The sequence below is a fragment of the Lichtheimia ornata genome (assembly GCF_029851405.1).
Source record: "Lichtheimia ornata isolate CBS 291.66 chromosome Unknown scaffold00030, whole genome shotgun sequence".
In the NCBI taxonomy this organism is placed as follows: domain Eukaryota; kingdom Fungi; phylum Mucoromycota; class Mucoromycetes; order Mucorales; family Lichtheimiaceae; genus Lichtheimia; species Lichtheimia ornata.
Genome location: NW_026695350.1, coordinates 242099 through 258306, shown reverse-complemented (window position 1 = coordinate 258306; position 16208 = coordinate 242099). Strand labels below are relative to the sequence as shown.

Here is a 16208-nt window from a genome sequence, read left to right as displayed (position 1 = left end):
TGTCAACTTCAACATGGGAATACATGGCAAAAAGGGTGACCACTAATGAATGTTCCCATACATACCGTGTACCAGCATGATCCAATGCATTGAATCTAAAGGCTTGTTGCATTGTCTCGAGACATCTTCCAAGAAGAGCAAATGTGTGAGCTATAGGTCCTGCATCGCTGCGGTACACATGCCACGTCTATTACCATCCAATGTATCCACATCACTAGCAATGAACAAATTCAATGCTGACGGCAATTCTTGAGGACCCTGCTTTAATCCATTAATCATCCTCCTATGATCCACTCCCTTGCCTTCAGTACCACTGCTCTTTGTACATACCATCGCGAAAAGCAGAAACATCTTGCCATGCTCGGCTGTTGCTTTTTCATCACGTGATCCAATCGCGGGATAAAGATTGCTGCTATTGAGTACAAGAAACACGCCTATAGAGCACATCAATGGATAACCTTTGCTGCACCCATTTCCAGTCTTGTTGCTTACCCCATCTCCAGTGCACCCTTTGTCCTTCTTGAACAGAATCTCTTTCGACATTCCTCCTCAATCTTGAAATTGTCGACATTCCAGAACCACGACAGATGTGAAAAGGCAGCCATATCAGTATACACAGCGAACAAGGACAAGCCTACATTTGCACTCTATCAACACGTTGCTCACCCTCATCGACACCCTCTCGCACGTGTCCTTGACTAATGAGGGGCTCCCATGTCGAACTACGATCGCGTTGTCTTTGGTCTGGATAAAAAGCAGCAAGGAGACGCTGAGTAAAGGAGGCACCCTTTTGACACAAACACATGAAAATCAGCCACTGCCCATGATACATGCATGCAACAAACACATAATCACAGTCATTCATGCCTTAATAAAGGTTCACTTTTATGTAATCAATGAAAAAAGCGGGATTGAAAGAAGACGACCAAGGCTCATATTGCGCTATCACTATAATACAGCTGCCGCTAATAATACCACCTTGTCACTATGACAACTATACTAGTTGATGAGTACGCAATATAAAGATAATAAAGACACGCTTGTTCACCGATTCGAACCTCCATTGAGAAGGATCATTGCAATGCATTAGTGGAATGGGGTGAAATGGGGTGACGTGGCCTCTTTTATTAAATTGGACGTTTCCAGCGCAACGAATTAACTCCCCTCTCTTTCCAACTTTGTTCACTTTTGCCATGTTGCTCTGTGCTCTTATTTGTGCTGTCTTCCTCGCATTTCCTTGGCTCGTCCCAATTGCTCTTTTGTACCTCGCCTTCCTACTGGTGCTGGAACTTTTCCTTCCTCTCTTGGTGTTGTCTTGTCTCGCCATTTTTTACTACTACGTTTGGTGTTCAGTTGCTGCATACTTGAAGAAGTGGTTGGCCATTGCTGATTTCAGTTGCGTGTCTCAAGTGGTTGATGCAAATCCCACTTTGATCACCAACTTGCCTGTTCGCCCTCGTTTGGATGGTGTTGCTGTGTCGTCTCGTGGTGCTGTCCCTGCTGGTGTTTGTGTTTTGCGTGTTGAAGGCGTTGCTGATGATGATGATGTTGTTGCTGGTGGTGTTGCTGTCTCTGCTGTCTCTGGTGTTGCTGTTTCTGGTGCTGAAGGCGTTGTTGCTGCTGGTGTTGATGTTGCTGGTGCTGAAGAAGTCGAACCTGATGCTGTCTCTGTTGGCGATGAAGGTGCCCATGTTTCTGTTGGTGGTGATTTTGTTCCTGCTGGTGGCGATCCTGTTCCTGTTTCTGTTGGTGACGTCGTTGAGGATGCTTTTGTTGCTCGTGGTGTGCATATTTTGCCTGAAGGTGATGGCTCTGCTTTTCGTGGTGTTCGCCCTGCTGTTGGTGCTGTTCCTTTTTCTCTTGGTGGCCACGATACCGATCCTGCTGTTGTGGTCGCTCCTGATGCGGATGAAGACGCTGATGATGACCATGAGGATGATGAAGATGATGAGGAGGGGGATGAAGAGGATGCTGTTGATGACGATGCTGATGACGCTGTTGATGTTGATGATGTTGATGACGAGCTTGGTACGTATTTTTTATGAACACCCTTCGTTTCTCAACAATCATCTGATAAATGCTTTTATAGCTTTTTTGATGGACCACCTGAGTGTGGAGGATCCGCATGATGAGGATGCCTATATGGCACCTCCCTTCGATCGGCGCTATGAGGAACCCGTTCCCATGATGGAGATTGGTAAGTGCAACACCTTAACGGCATGGATGGCTATGAGGATATGTATACTGATATGGAATGATATTTTCTAGACACCGACCCCATCTCCATCATGTTCGCCAACTTGACTTTCCCTCCTTTCCCTACATTGATTGACAACGACGACTATGATGACCCCATTGATGTTGGTAAGTATAGCCTCATATTACTTTTATATGTGTATACATCTCTAACGCGTTGAAACTATTTAGACATGCCCCTCGTTGAACCTCCTTCTCAACCCGCAACACCTCCACCGTCACCTCCACCATCACCTACGCCAATCCCAATGGAGGTTGATCACACGCTCCTTTCTCCTCTTCTCATCCCCACCACCACCACCACCAACACTACCGCTGTCACAACCACCATTAATACCGCTACTATGCCAACTATGCCAACCACCACTTCCGCCACCACACCTACCACCAGCACTCGCCATGTCACTCCTATGCATACACCACCAACCCCTCCGCATCCTATTACTACTACTACCTCTACAACCGCCACTCCTATGACCCTTGCAACACTCGCTTTTCGTCCTCGACCCTTTATGAATACAAATAATGCTCGCCTTACTCCTGCTCCTCTCACTCCCGCTACCAACACCATCAATATCCGCAACACCACACGACCACCATCACCACGTCCGCCACCACGTGGTCACTTACAGCAAGCAATGCCACAGCCCACAATGAGACCTGAAGACGCAGCAGCACTTGCGGAGTTGTTGCGTGAATTGGGGGCTGTGGCAGAGGAGGAGGATGAAGATGATGACCAACAGTGATTTGTGTCTGGTAAGTTTGCGTATCAATGTCTACATTACCATAACGCTTTTATTAACTTTGGTTTAAAGCTGCGTTGGTGTTTGCGTGGTTCTTCTGCCTTGCGTTCTGGAGGCTATCGTTTTGGTGCGCTCTTTCTCTCCCTGTCTTGGGGCTATGTTTTGGTTATGGATGGGATACCCTGCAGTCCAGATTCAAGGCATGGATGATTCTCAGGTATGTTCAGACTCGTGTGTGGTGAGTGAGAGAGTCGGCATGTAGGTTTCGTGGTGGGAGGATCTGGATGGTCATCGATGACGCTACCTTGGGTGCTGTAAGAGCCAACGAGAAGTCCAATCTCTACCCATGTTCCAGCAAGCTATGAGTAAGTCCATGCTTTCCTACGTCCTCTCATGGTCTAATTATCAATGCTACCCACTGAGGTATTGGATTTGTTTATGAAAGGTACGTCAAAGTATTTTGCATTATGATTTCTTATCCATTTACTCACACAATATCGTTTCATGTTGTGGGGGCCATCATGGTTATTGCTATCACGATGTGTCCCTGCATAGTGGTACCACCTTTACATGTTGTATGATCATGTTTTGGCACAAGTGGTAATCATCTTTGAAGTGGGTACTTGAAAAGGAACATGAAGACATGGATGATTGGCATCATAGGCTGGACTTGGATGAGATTGGGCGTCGTTGGTTCCGGTGCCCTTGGTGCAGAGGATAAGACTCTGAAGGATCCGTGGGAGGGAAAGAAACCTGCATGTCGATCTCTTTCGCTCATCGCACATGGGCTGGATGTGCCTGGGATGACATGCCACATATTGTTTCTGGTTCTGTGGGGTGTCCCTGTGAACAGGCTTTGGTCACGCGGTATGGTATGTATTCAAGCAAAAATGGGTATTTCTTTTCAAGATGCTAATGGATATATCCCCTTGAAAATAGGCCTTGGGCTCTTTTCGAGCGACTGGTATCAGCAGCGGCTGCTGCTTCGGAGGGCAGGAGTTCTCTTTTCTTTTTATTGGTGCCGTTGCCAAATCGGACCATCCGCCTATGGTGATATCGTTGGGCACATTCAAGAGTTCTCTTCTTTTTATCGATGGTGCTATCGTTTCGTAACCTATTGTCATGGCGACAAGTCCCAAGGGTTCTCTTTTCTTTTTATGGTTGGCGGTATTCTGGTGGTACAAGTATTATCATGGTCAAGGCACAAGGCTCCCTTTTCTCTTTATCGATGGTATTCTCGTTTGGGTATACCATTTCCATGGCGACAAGACACAAGGAGGCTCTCTTACTTTTATGGGTGGCTTTATTATCGTGGCACGTCTATTACGATGGATCCATGGAACCAGGCTCCTGTGTCTCTTGATGACCACCATTTCGCTTTGGAGATAACGGTTGTCATGGAGACACATGTATGGCTTCTCTTTTCTTATGGATGGTGGTATGCGTTCTCGTACATGGTGTGTCGCAACGCAATCAAGCTGCAAAAGTACGGTGATCGATTTTATTCATGCTATGTCAATGCAACAACACAATCGCACGTTGACATTTAAGCTGAGATCCATCTTTTCACGAAACTGTTGCTCTTTTTCACGCTTTTGGATGAAGATGGAGTTACCAGACATCCAATGTATCAAACATTTTGCATGACAGCAACAATGGACTACTATGCATGGTCATCGCATTATCAAAATCATCGATAACAGTATCAGCAACGCTTCGCATCACGGCGCGTTTCTATCAAAGACCCAGTCATCGGTTGTCATGGTGATTGCATTCGCGTAGCAGCAAACGATTACTTCAAGCATCAACTCCCACATCTCCATGGAGACAAGTGGCGCATTCAACGCCCATGATGGGCTGCATTCGGTGGACAACCTGCCCTTATATCGTGACAGCAATGGTGGCAAATCTATTCCTGGGGCAAAAATGGGTGACACAGCCACCTGTTTACTTCATTGGTTGGCATTATGGCAGGCACACAAATAGTTCCCTTCGAGATACATGACTACTCGGTTTTCGTGGAGTAATCTACACATGGCCCAAGCATTCTTATGGAGCGTTCTATTGATACAATCCAGCTCTTCTTGGCGCTTCGATGTCTTTCGCAAGCATGGTCACGTTCATGTCTCAATTGGTGGGGGCGTATGCACCTTTCAAAAATTAGCATTCCGGAAGAACGGTGAACAGCATCAAGATCTTTGAATTGATTGAGGTGGCATGGCCATTCATCATTGGTCTTTTAGAGGTCGTCATTGGTCATGATCTATATTTACATCACACATTCGGTTGGCGTACGACCAGGGCATCACTTTCTTTCTATCGGTGGCAGAGCCATGTTTCAGGATACCACGCTTTGAAATGGGCTGAACATTGCAACTATGATAACATGCCAAGGGCTTTACATTGGGGTTCAGCATCATCGATCCAAGACGTGGACAAGAAGACTATCCTTTCATATACCAATGGGTTATATGGCGGTGCAAGAGCATTTACAACATCAACCTCAATTGCCATCATGATTTCAAGCATGGACCTCTTACAGAATATCATCTCGATTCAAGACCTGCTGGTAGTCTCTCGACGTTTTCCCATTATTGGAGTTTCATGAATGACTATCGGCAACATGACAAGGCACAAACTACATTGTTAAGTCACCATGGTCGACATTGCAGCGAAATTCATTAGCACATGAAAGTCGGCCATGAAGAACGTATGTATACCCATTCCAAGGCTGATTTGTAACCATTTAACTTACCATGTCATTGGATAGATTCAATGATGGAATGCCACTACCATATCACATTGGTCCTGGCGATCGGTTCTGGATTTCCTATGCACAGCAATTGCAAGATTCCACACATCTCATACCAAATCAAACAAAGGCTCTCTTTTATGCGCATTCATTTCTTGAATCATTCAAGCAGCGCGATATCAAAGACAAACACAAATACATCAAAGTAAGTATTCCTTGGTGGATTGGGTGATCTAAATGAAGCAAGTGTTAACATAAGATGTTGTAGAACAAACATGCCGACAAACCTATGTCCATGGCATCAAGACCAATCTGGAGGATATGCATCGCTTTGTCGTTCAGGGTCACAGGGCACCGTGCGACCACCGATTAAGAGTCGCCTGGCCGTTGGGTGCCGTGCTGAATCTGCTCAACAATCTCGACCATCATTCAAATTGGCATTCAATTTCATCAAGATCAAAAGAGCCAAAAAAAGTATGTATATGAATACCAATACCATTCCTTCATGCAACGTTCTCATTGTGGTATTTTAGAAGAAAAACAAAACAAGAAAATGTGGGACTTGCAAGAACTGTGCTAGGAGAACTAGGATCACGCTGGTATCGGTGTTGGATAGCAAAAGCTCTACGCTTCCTCAAGGCAACGATTACTCAACCGCTTCACATGATAATGGGTAAGTACGTTCGATTCATCCCATTTATCATCCCATTGCTAATATAATCATCCTTGTAGGTTCTGCACATGAAACCTTCTTTCCAACGCTGTGAGCTTTAATTGATTCCAATGAAGCAAGGTGCAATAAAAGATGACAAGAGGCAATGTGGAGCACGCGAGACTCGAAGCAAGATTGGAATTACTTCTGTGAATGACCAAGCCCTCAGGACAAGGAGACAATCGAAAATGTGCATGGGCAAAGGCGTTGTAAGTGTGATTGGTGCGGATTGCAATTTGCCAACGTGGATGCTGATATTTGGGTCACATGATAGTGAATGCGGCAATGAAAGACATCGTTCGAGAAAAGGATGGATTGCCAACATGAGATTTGGAGCTCTCATCAACACACAAACATGCAATTACTCTCTGGTGGTAGAGGCGCTCGTTGATTGGTGGTGGTCAACAACGCATTTTCAGGCGTGTATAAAAAGATGATACTTTGGATTATCCCATACATAGTTAATGCAATACAATGAGCCATGTTCATAATAAAGGCCATAGATTTATTCAATAAAGCTATCAATCACTCTATATGAATCACTCATATCGAGCATCATTGTTGATCATGCTTGAAATTGATATCAACATGCAGCCTTGGAAGAGTAACGTGATCATCATCACTTGCACATGCATAGGAATTCTTCCGCCAAATGACTCACAATCAAAAATGATCCCTTTCTCTTTATTAGAACAGCGCTCTTCTTTATACTACACGCCTCTCTTTACAGCTTCACCTTCACTCCTTCTCCACATTGCTCATTCCGTGTTCGCCATCTGCCAACCCAACCATGTCAACATTCGTCTCTTGTTACATGTCATCGCGAAAGCCAACTGGTCTTCTTCGCCTTGTCCATGACCTCATTTCGACTTCCTCTTTTATACCACACTACACAACTTTGACATTCCACAACACCACCTCCACTGAAAACCGATCGTTGACAATGAGCATCGCTTCAGCGTCTTCACAATGTAGTCAACTTTGGAATCTTGACCCGTCCACAACACGTCCAACGCAGCTATGGAGTATGTACGCTCTGCCACGCAACCAATGGATATGTGTATGGTTATAGATGCTGGTAGGTGTATTATCGTGTGCGTAAATGTTGGCAGGTTTATAACGGGTTTTGCCTCGTTCAAGCTGCTCATCGTGGTCATTGTTCAACAGGCAGCAACAGCCTCAAAACCACTGGACAGGATTGGATACACATGTTGCAGCATTGCAGTCATCACGCACATCATGCAAGCTACAAGCCATGGATTACCCAAGCACTTTATGATTCAATCTCAAATCGTTTCAGCTCTTGGCTTCGAATGGTGATGGATTGTGGCATGGCTTTGGAAACAATGGTGGATTGATGCGTTTGAGATGCTCGACCTATATTCATAAGTCCTAGTCATTTGGAGGGATGAGGTAGGTTTCGATGCTGGATCCTGTAGATATGCATGTTCGCGGAGGGCCAAGCCTTTTCAGTATGCATACAAGCAATCCCGGGGTCTATTCGCGTTGGACAAAGATGGAATGGATACGCTATTGGTACATGAGGTAGAAGATGTCATTGTTGTCTCGTTAGCTGGTTTGCTGTAGCCGTACGGTTTCCAGTAATAAAAGTGGCTTACATGTAGTTAATAAGGATATGCTTAGTTAATGGTGATGGTTTAAATGAATACGATCGATATAGTGCAAAATCAGGATCTATATCCACGCTTATCATCTATCATGATACATCCCTCAATGAACAAAAAGAATACCCAAAGCCATACATGCCCTATGAAAGCATCTTACATGCACATCTCTTAATTCTTGTATCCTGCCAACTTGAAACTCCATGTAATACACCCCTAGAAATAAATGATATCGATGCTGTTGCTATGTATCCTAACTCTAATGCGGAGGAACAAGAACCCCTTTCTTTGATATAAGAAAAACGATGGGCATCGAAAAGTTTTGAGGAGCTGCAAATGCGTTGCGTATTGCAATGAATCACTGGTCAATTGGTATCGAACGATGCGTCTTGAAGAGCTCTTTCAAAAGTGCTTAGTGCAAAAAGCATGCTGTGACAGAAAATTGGCTTCAAATGTGTCGCAGGATCAAGCATTCAACACGTGACATTTATATAATAGCACACCCAATATCCTTAGTACTACAATACCATCATTTTGTATACGTATATATATTGTTAGAACACTTTATGATTAAAGGACAACTCTCTTCCACTTTTCGATTCGTCTACAATCTGGCCATTGGCTTCCAGCCAGATACAAAACGATAACGACATTTGGTAGCTGATGTCTGATATTGATCCAAAGAAACCATCATTCAGCAAATATCGAACTCCACATTATCCAGAGTTTGAAGAGGAAGGCATTACCACGAGAACAGAACCATCTTTTAGTATGGAGAACGACACACCGAGGCAAGGAGGACAACAGCCTCAAGCACAAGACGACATCATGCAGCAACTTCATTGACAATGACACAGATATTGGCGAAGCAACAACGAGACGATACAGGTTTTACGATCAAATCACCGACACCAGAACGATACGACGGCACAAGGTCGACAAAGGTTATCGAAAATTGGCTAGCCTCAGTGGAGAAATACTTAAGATTGAGCTAATACAACACACGCCCGATTTATGGCCTACATACGCAAGCTCACTCTTTACGGGCAATGCTGCAACTTGGTGGCGTAGACTTGAAGCAGCTAAGGTTACCATTGAAAGTTGGGAGCAATTCAAGCATAAGGTGCTAGAGGAATTCAGACCAAGAAACGCACAAAGAGCAGCTCGAGACCGCCTTGCCGCTCTTACTGCGACTAGCACTGTTTCAGAATACTTGAATGAATCTCCAAGATCTTTGGCTTGAAATCCCTACTATGACTGAAGATGAAGCTTATGATCGATTTGGCGCACTTGGCACCAAAAGTACGCACCGATGTTATGAAACCGATCACCCAGCAACATTCGATGAATTGGCACAACGAGTTATCATGGGAAGCCGCTGAAGCAACGGAGCAAGCTATCACCAACGGCCTTCCACGTCCAGAAACACGTGTATCACCATCTATCGTATCACCAGCTAATAATGGTGTTGCACCTATGGATCTCGATGTTTTGAGTGTCAACATTCAACTCACTCACAAGGATGGTACAACTCTGGTGGAACACATCTCGGCGGATACACAAGTATGCCACAGGCTACACAAGGTACCTATTCACATGGTGGCCCACAAGGTCTTTATTACCATGAACATCATCAAGGCCCAGGCTCCTTCTATCATGGCAACAGACCACAACGTCGATTCCAACAACAAGTTACGAATGGACCTACTTGCTTTCAATGTGGTGGTCGTGGCCATATGGCACGTGTTTGTCCCTCTGGTCGCAAGAATTCGGGAAAAGGCTAAGCGCGGCGGGTGTAAAGGGAGACCCACCGCGCGATTCTATACATCATCATCATCCCTTAACACTATTCAAGCCAAAGAATCGAATCCTGAAGCCAACTTGATCGATTTATCGGATAGCAGCCCCACCATTCAAGACACTCAAACCAACGTTGTCACAGCTGACACAGATCGTGCGTACATCGAAAAATTGTGCACAATAAAAGATTCTTGATTTTGCCACTATTCCATGTCATGCAACAACCATAATATAACTGCTTTGATTGATTCGGGAGCTACTTGTACTTACGTCTCACCTCGCGTGATTGGAGGACTGCCTACGAAAACGGTATCAGGCCGTTCGGTGGAAACAGCCGGGGGACATACGATGCCGATCACCACACAAGTTACACTGTTTGAATGCCGCTGGTTATTGTCATCATGTCAATGCGTATGTGCTCGATACTAAATTCGACTTGATATTGGGACACGATTGGTTTAACAAGTGAAACCAATTCCCGAGTGGGGTGGCGGACACATGGCGGATCGATAAAGATGGCACCTGGTATTTCCTTCATCCACAACACGATCGCCCAATTCCTGATTTGGCATACCTGATATCACACAGACAACTACAACGTTATGAACGCTCCAAAAAGGTTGATGATATGTATCTTGCGTATGTCAAGTCATCAGATGTCGATCCTTTAGGCGAAGCATCGGTGAAAGCATTGCTGGATGAATTCCATGATGTGTTCCAAGAACAATTGCCGGGTCTTCCTCCACAACGTGATGTAGCCCACATCATTGACACAGGCGATGTTGATCCCATCAAATAGGCCACCTTTTCAAAATGAGCCCTTTTGGAGCTGTAGACTAACCACGTAAGCAATTGAAAGAGCTGTTGGATCTCTACGTTTGATTCAACCGTTCACATCACCATGGGAGCTCCTGTCCTTTTTGTTCGCAAGAAATCGGGTGAACTACGCATGTGCATTGACTATAGATGATCAATCAAGCTCACCAAAAGGCATGGCCATCCTCTACCACGCATCGACGAATGTATTCTGGAACGCCTTAGCGGAGCACAATTCTTCACGAGTTTGGATCTCAAGAGTGGGTACCACCAACTACGCATCAGAGATGAAGACGTACCTAAGACGGCATTTAACACACGTTACGGCTCATACGAATGGCTTGTCGTCCCATTTGGCTACGCAACTCACCAGCACTGTTCCAATCAACCATGAATCGCGTTCTCAATGACTATCTTGACGACTTCGTCATGGTATATCTCGATGACATCCTGATCTATGGCAAGTCAAAAGAAGAACACGAAGTACATGTTCGCAAGGTCCTTCAACGCTTACGTGATGAACAATTGATCGCCAACCTCAAGAAATGCGATTTCTACAAGACCGAATCCTGGCTTTACCAGGTATCTGCTGGCGGATACAAACCGTCACGAACGAAAGTCAAGCATCCAAGATTGGCCAACACCAACCAATGCACGCAGGTACGCTAATTTATCGGTCTCGGCTCCCATTACAGGCGCTTCATCTGTAACTTCGCTTCCATTGCATCACCATTGACCGACTTGACAAAGGGATGGAACAAAGACGCGTGCGATTACTTGGACAGAGGAGTGTCAAAAGGCGTTTGATGAGACTGTCACGCATTATGCAAGCTCCTATTTTGGCATCACCCGATCCACTCAAGCCTTTCATCATCGAAACTGATGCATCAGATTATGGCGTTGGTGCTGTACTCCTCCAAAAAGCGGATGATGGCACTACTCATCCTATCGCATTCGAATCCAAGAAATTATCCAAAGAAGAACGTGGTTATCCGGCACAAGAGCCGGAGGGATCTGTGGTAAGATACGTTCTCACCTAGATTTGTAGTAATAATTTTTGATGTGTGTAACGTCGGACCCTGGGTATGTATATCGCTTAACAGGGCAGGCAATTGTGAATCATGCGATATGTGTATTATATAGATGTGCGCGGTCTGTGGGACGTGCTATCGTGATTTGAAAATCGGAGGTCACACAACTGTTGTAAGGCTCATGTTCAAAGTTGATGGTGTACCTTTTCACAGGAATGCTGCCCGGGCCGATGCCTTACAAATGTGAAATTTATATATAGTATTTAGGTGCTCTGATCTATGCAACAACCACTTTACATGTATGTTGCAATAGTGGCTGGCGAGCGATGGTGCCTATGAAAACGATTGGTTATTTTGTAATAAAAGTTGGACAATGACCATTTTTGCTTGTAGCGCCTGACCTAGTTAATAGATTGTTCTCCAATTTGGTACACCGACGTCTTCCACATGTGGTAATGGATGAGAATCATTTATGGAGTTTTGACGGCTACAGAAATTTAGGCTGTTATATCAGATTATATGCTCCACAATACCATATACTATAATGCAATTCCTTTCAGATTCGACAGAAAAATCTTTTCCAAGTCACAATTGTCCAAACATTCACCTCCGATGTAAAACGCTATAAAAAACAATCATTTTGCACTTTTTTGCTCGGTATCGATGGACCACTGCATTGGCGAGATATTAAAGAAACATTGTAGATACCTGCGAAGTTTTTTCAAAAAAGTTTTATTGAGCTTGTGTAAAATATTACCGAGACTCGAACGGGGACCATACATGTTAAGCTAGAATGATGGCCACTAACACATAACATACATATTGGTGTTAGGATCCATATCCAAAAGCTGAGGGCAACCACCGCCTTAATTGGTAGTTGAGGTAAAGTAAGTCTATATGATTAAGACTGTCTTATATGTGGATTTTTCTTTTTGACTCGGTGGAATGACTCTCGGATCCATGTTATGTAAGATTCATTAACCATAAATAGTATATTTTAGTGGCGGCGGAAGCTTCTTCAAAAGAGTATAAAAGGGATTATTTACCAATGCTCCCATGTCCATTTAGTTTTTATTTTACCTACTCAACTATGTCCAGAATCCCATCCATTCCACTTCTATCGCATACTCATAGTATGCCAAACCTTGACCTTTTGGGAGCATGTGCAGAGCACTGATGCAGCTAGCAGGTAATAGGCTATATTTATTAAGATTATCTCTATGCTAATATACATGGTTATTAGATACCCTCTTTTTGATCAAGCGGTTTTCTATACTGAGGAATCTGGTTATGTCGTTGAATGCCGTAATGGAACCCCAATGCGTCTTGGTCGTTCTGGTGCTCGTGGTCTGGTTTGGCGCTGTCCTCTTCGTAATTGTTGCAACCGTAGCCAAAAAACTACACGTTTGGATTCTTTCTTTTATAGATTGAAGGCTCCATTAGAGCGTGTACTTATGGTGATTTACCTTTTCATGGCGCGTACACGTATGACCCAGCTGGAGATGATGACTGGCTTGAACGCTCGGACATTGCGTACCATTGTACAAGGCCTCTACTATGTCATGGAGCAAGATCTAACTACGGATGACGTAAAAGCGGGTATGTAAAGGCAATATGGGTAATAGTATGCATTATGTTAATTAGTAAAGAATATAGGTGGAAAGGATCCCGAGACCAATGAACGAATTATCGTGAGATCGATGAAAGTGTTTGGGAAACGCAAGGATAACCGTGGTCATCCTGCTGATGGCGTTTGGGTCGTGGTGTGGCGGCGTTGAACGCACACCGCAACGCAAAGTATCTATGATGGTGGTTCAAGATCGTAGTGCTCACACGTTGCAGGAGATTGCCAAGCGATTCGTGCTGAAAGACTCCCACACTTCACACCGATTGCTGGCTTCAGATACAATCGTCTTGATGAAATACCTGATATGAATTATGTTCATTTTCCTTGTTAACCATTCGGAAAACTTTGTTGATCCGCAGTGCATGGAACATACAAACACGATTGAAGCAGTATGTTACTTGATTGTTCTTGTCATTGTTCCTTCTAACCAAAGGCTTCTGCTAGGTACTTGGAATGGTATCAAGCAAAATGTCACGGCGCGACATCGCAAGTAAAGATGATGCCTTGGAAACTGGTCGAATTCATTTGGAGGCGCAAGCACGATGACGACTGGTGGGGTGGTATCATGAAAGCGTTAAGTTGCGTGCAGGTAACACCTGCTAATGGGTCCGAAGATCATCCACCCCAATCATTGTTGACTGAGGTAATCGATCAAGATGGTCAAGATGAGGATGGTTTTGAAAGTCTTATCAATACTATATTGGAGGGTGCAAGCTCGAGCTCCTTTTTTACTTTTATTCATGACTAAAGTTATATATAGATCATCATGAAGATGGTCATCGACGTGGTCGTCGACGACGCATTGACGACTCGAGTGATGGTATGCTCAGTCATCAGATCCACCTAGTGATGAATCATCTGATGAGGAAAGCGATGATAGTGATGATAGCGACTATATAGAATAAACATTTTGATAGTCACATAAGTGATCTCATAAGACCATACACTGCCAAACTGTAGCTTTTTATAGCACATGATAGCGATCCAGCATATATAATAGCCTTAACACATTAAATGGTAAAAATCGAGGTCCGCCAAATTTCACGTGACTTGGCCAGTAGACTTCAACGAAATATTCCGATTGATATACATTTCACCGCAGTCACATTGCTGGGGCCGGAGATATCAACGTTTAAAGATCCTAATGGTGAGAACGTATCTTACCCATTAACCAGCGAGATGTTAGCCATCATTCATGCGTTACGTACTTGGCGATGTTTCATCGATGGTAGACCATATACCGTTTTCTCCGACCACAATCCTTTGACGTATTTCAGAGCCCAAAAGAAACCAACGCTTCTATTCTTACACGATGGATTGGAGAAATCGAGCTGTATTCACCTGACATACAATACAAACCAGAAGGAGAATGCATACCTGATCTATTGTCAAGGCGTGATGGACCGGCTTGCCACAGCTGATGAAATCCATCCATGGAGCTCAGAATACTTGTATATTGGCTGAATCGGTACAAGACACGGATTGGCCAAAGTTTTACGCCATGCCTCAAGATCGATGGCCGGATTCTCTCAAGGACTTGCCGCACGAGAACAAGCGATAAGTTTATCGTCAAGGACAATCAAGTATACCGCTTGATACTCAATGGTGACCAAATTGAGGAACGTCGTTTCGTACTATTTGCTCGTCGAGCTGATCTTGTTGCCGATTTTCACGTCCCAGGGACATGCCGCTAAAGCACTAAAAGACCGATCTAATGACAAAACGTTGGTGGTGGCCACACATGAGAAAGGATATACAAGAATGGCTTGCAGCTTGCCCTCAATGCCAACTTGCCGCAAATGCCGATAGAAAAACTCATCATGCACCAATGGTACCCTTGGACATTCCACCTCCTTTTTCTCGCTGGCATCTGATTTCATTGGTGAACTTCCCACTCACGGCTCGAGGAAACAAATGGCTCTTGATCGCGGTGGATTATGCAACAAATTGGTGTTGTGCACGAGCTGTCCCTTTCGCTAACAAGCATGCCATCGCAGCTTTCATACATGAAGAGATCGTCTTAAAGTTCGGTTGCATGAATGGATTTTGACGGACTGCGGTTCTAATTTCATGTCCAATGCACTCGCTCATTACCTGGGACGCATGAAAATCAAGCACAAATTAACCTCGGCATTTCACCGCACAAACGCCAAAGCCGAACGCACAAATGGAATTGTTAAACAAATGATCCGAAAGTACGTTAATGGAGATATCAATCGTTGGGATGATTACGTGCAACAAGCTATTTTCGCATGCCAGGTCCGTAAAATGCACCGACAGGATTCAGTCCTTATTATCTTGTGATATGGTCAACAACCCAAATTACCTGGCGATGAGTTACCACCATTCATCCTTACGCCTACAAAGGAAGCGGAACCAACTCGTGAAACATTGGCTCAAGGCCGTGTACTGTATGTTCGAGCGTTACGTGAAGCACGTCTCTTAGCAGAACAACGACTCAAGAATAACGCCAAACATGACAAAGAGCGATGGGATTCTATCATGAAACCCTCAAGTATTCAATGCTGGTGATTATGTTCTTCTCCGCCATGAAAACAAATTCAGCTTGAGTACAACTGAAAGGCCCATATCGCATCCTTGCTCGCAACTCTGACACTCACGTATCAAATTCAAGACATGCAAAGCAACACGTACGCTTCGTGGGTTCATACCGATCGTCTGCGACCAATTCACCTCACTCGTCACCGCCTACACAACCATGGTACGATCCAACAAGCTCCAGAGCCAACATTCGGCAACAACTTTCAACGCTCACACCACAAAAATTGCTCGAGGACGACCAACAATTTCGGGAGGGGAGCAATACGTAACTGAACGGCGCATAA

The 16208-nt window shown here is 44.4% G+C and overlaps 8 protein-coding genes across 8 annotated transcripts; all 8 read left to right on the top strand.

Moving 5' to 3' along the window:
• Positions 1–1193: 1193 nt before the first annotated feature.
• O0I10_006694 (uncharacterized protein) lies at positions 1194–3002 on the top strand (the record flags this gene model as incomplete). Its single annotated transcript, XM_058486719.1, has 4 exons — positions 1194–2028; positions 2090–2197; positions 2269–2364; positions 2428–3002. 4 exons carry the CDS (start codon positions 1194–1196, stop codon positions 3000–3002), a joined length of 1614 nt encoding a protein of 537 aa, XP_058342541.1.
• A 2775-nt stretch (positions 3003–5777) lies between these two features.
• On the top strand, positions 5778–6331 carry O0I10_006693 (uncharacterized protein; the record flags this gene model as incomplete). The annotated part of the gene is made up of 3 exons (XM_058486718.1): positions 5778–5956; positions 6020–6225; positions 6285–6331. 3 exons carry the CDS (start codon positions 5778–5780, stop codon positions 6329–6331), a joined length of 432 nt encoding a protein of 143 aa, XP_058342540.1.
• Positions 6332–9405: 3074 nt separating this feature from the next.
• On the top strand, positions 9406–10736 carry O0I10_006691 (uncharacterized protein; the record flags this gene model as incomplete). Its single annotated transcript, XM_058486717.1, has 2 exons — positions 9406–9833; positions 10688–10736. 2 exons carry the CDS (start codon positions 9406–9408, stop codon positions 10734–10736), a joined length of 477 nt encoding a protein of 158 aa, XP_058342539.1.
• A 304-nt stretch (positions 10737–11040) lies between these two features.
• O0I10_006690 (uncharacterized protein) lies at positions 11041–11744 on the top strand (the record flags this gene model as incomplete). Its single annotated transcript, XM_058486716.1, has 2 exons — positions 11041–11364; positions 11490–11744. The coding sequence occupies 2 exons, from the start codon at positions 11041–11043 to the stop codon at positions 11742–11744; spliced, it is 579 nt and encodes a 192-aa protein (XP_058342538.1).
• Positions 11745–12825: 1081 nt separating this feature from the next.
• Positions 12826–13513, top strand: O0I10_006689 (uncharacterized protein; the record flags this gene model as incomplete). Its single annotated transcript, XM_058486715.1, has 4 exons — positions 12826–12868; positions 12918–12924; positions 12979–13334; positions 13392–13513. 4 exons carry the CDS (start codon positions 12826–12828, stop codon positions 13511–13513), a joined length of 528 nt encoding a protein of 175 aa, XP_058342537.1.
• A 160-nt stretch (positions 13514–13673) lies between these two features.
• Positions 13674–14267, top strand: O0I10_006688 (uncharacterized protein; the record flags this gene model as incomplete). Its single annotated transcript, XM_058486714.1, has 6 exons — positions 13674–13755; positions 13807–13852; positions 13935–13951; positions 14019–14069; positions 14123–14182; positions 14263–14267. The coding sequence occupies 6 exons, from the start codon at positions 13674–13676 to the stop codon at positions 14265–14267; spliced, it is 261 nt and encodes an 86-aa protein (XP_058342536.1).
• A 274-nt stretch (positions 14268–14541) lies between these two features.
• On the top strand, positions 14542–14826 carry O0I10_006687 (uncharacterized protein; the record flags this gene model as incomplete). The annotated part of the gene is made up of 1 exon (XM_058486713.1): positions 14542–14826. The coding sequence occupies one exon, from the start codon at positions 14542–14544 to the stop codon at positions 14824–14826; it is 285 nt and encodes a 94-aa protein (XP_058342535.1).
• Positions 14827–15432: 606 nt separating this feature from the next.
• O0I10_006686 (uncharacterized protein) lies at positions 15433–16193 on the top strand (the record flags this gene model as incomplete). Its single annotated transcript, XM_058486712.1, has 3 exons — positions 15433–15621; positions 15730–15877; positions 15946–16193. The coding sequence occupies 3 exons, from the start codon at positions 15433–15435 to the stop codon at positions 16191–16193; spliced, it is 585 nt and encodes a 194-aa protein (XP_058342534.1).
• Positions 16194–16208: the final 15 nt, after the last annotated feature.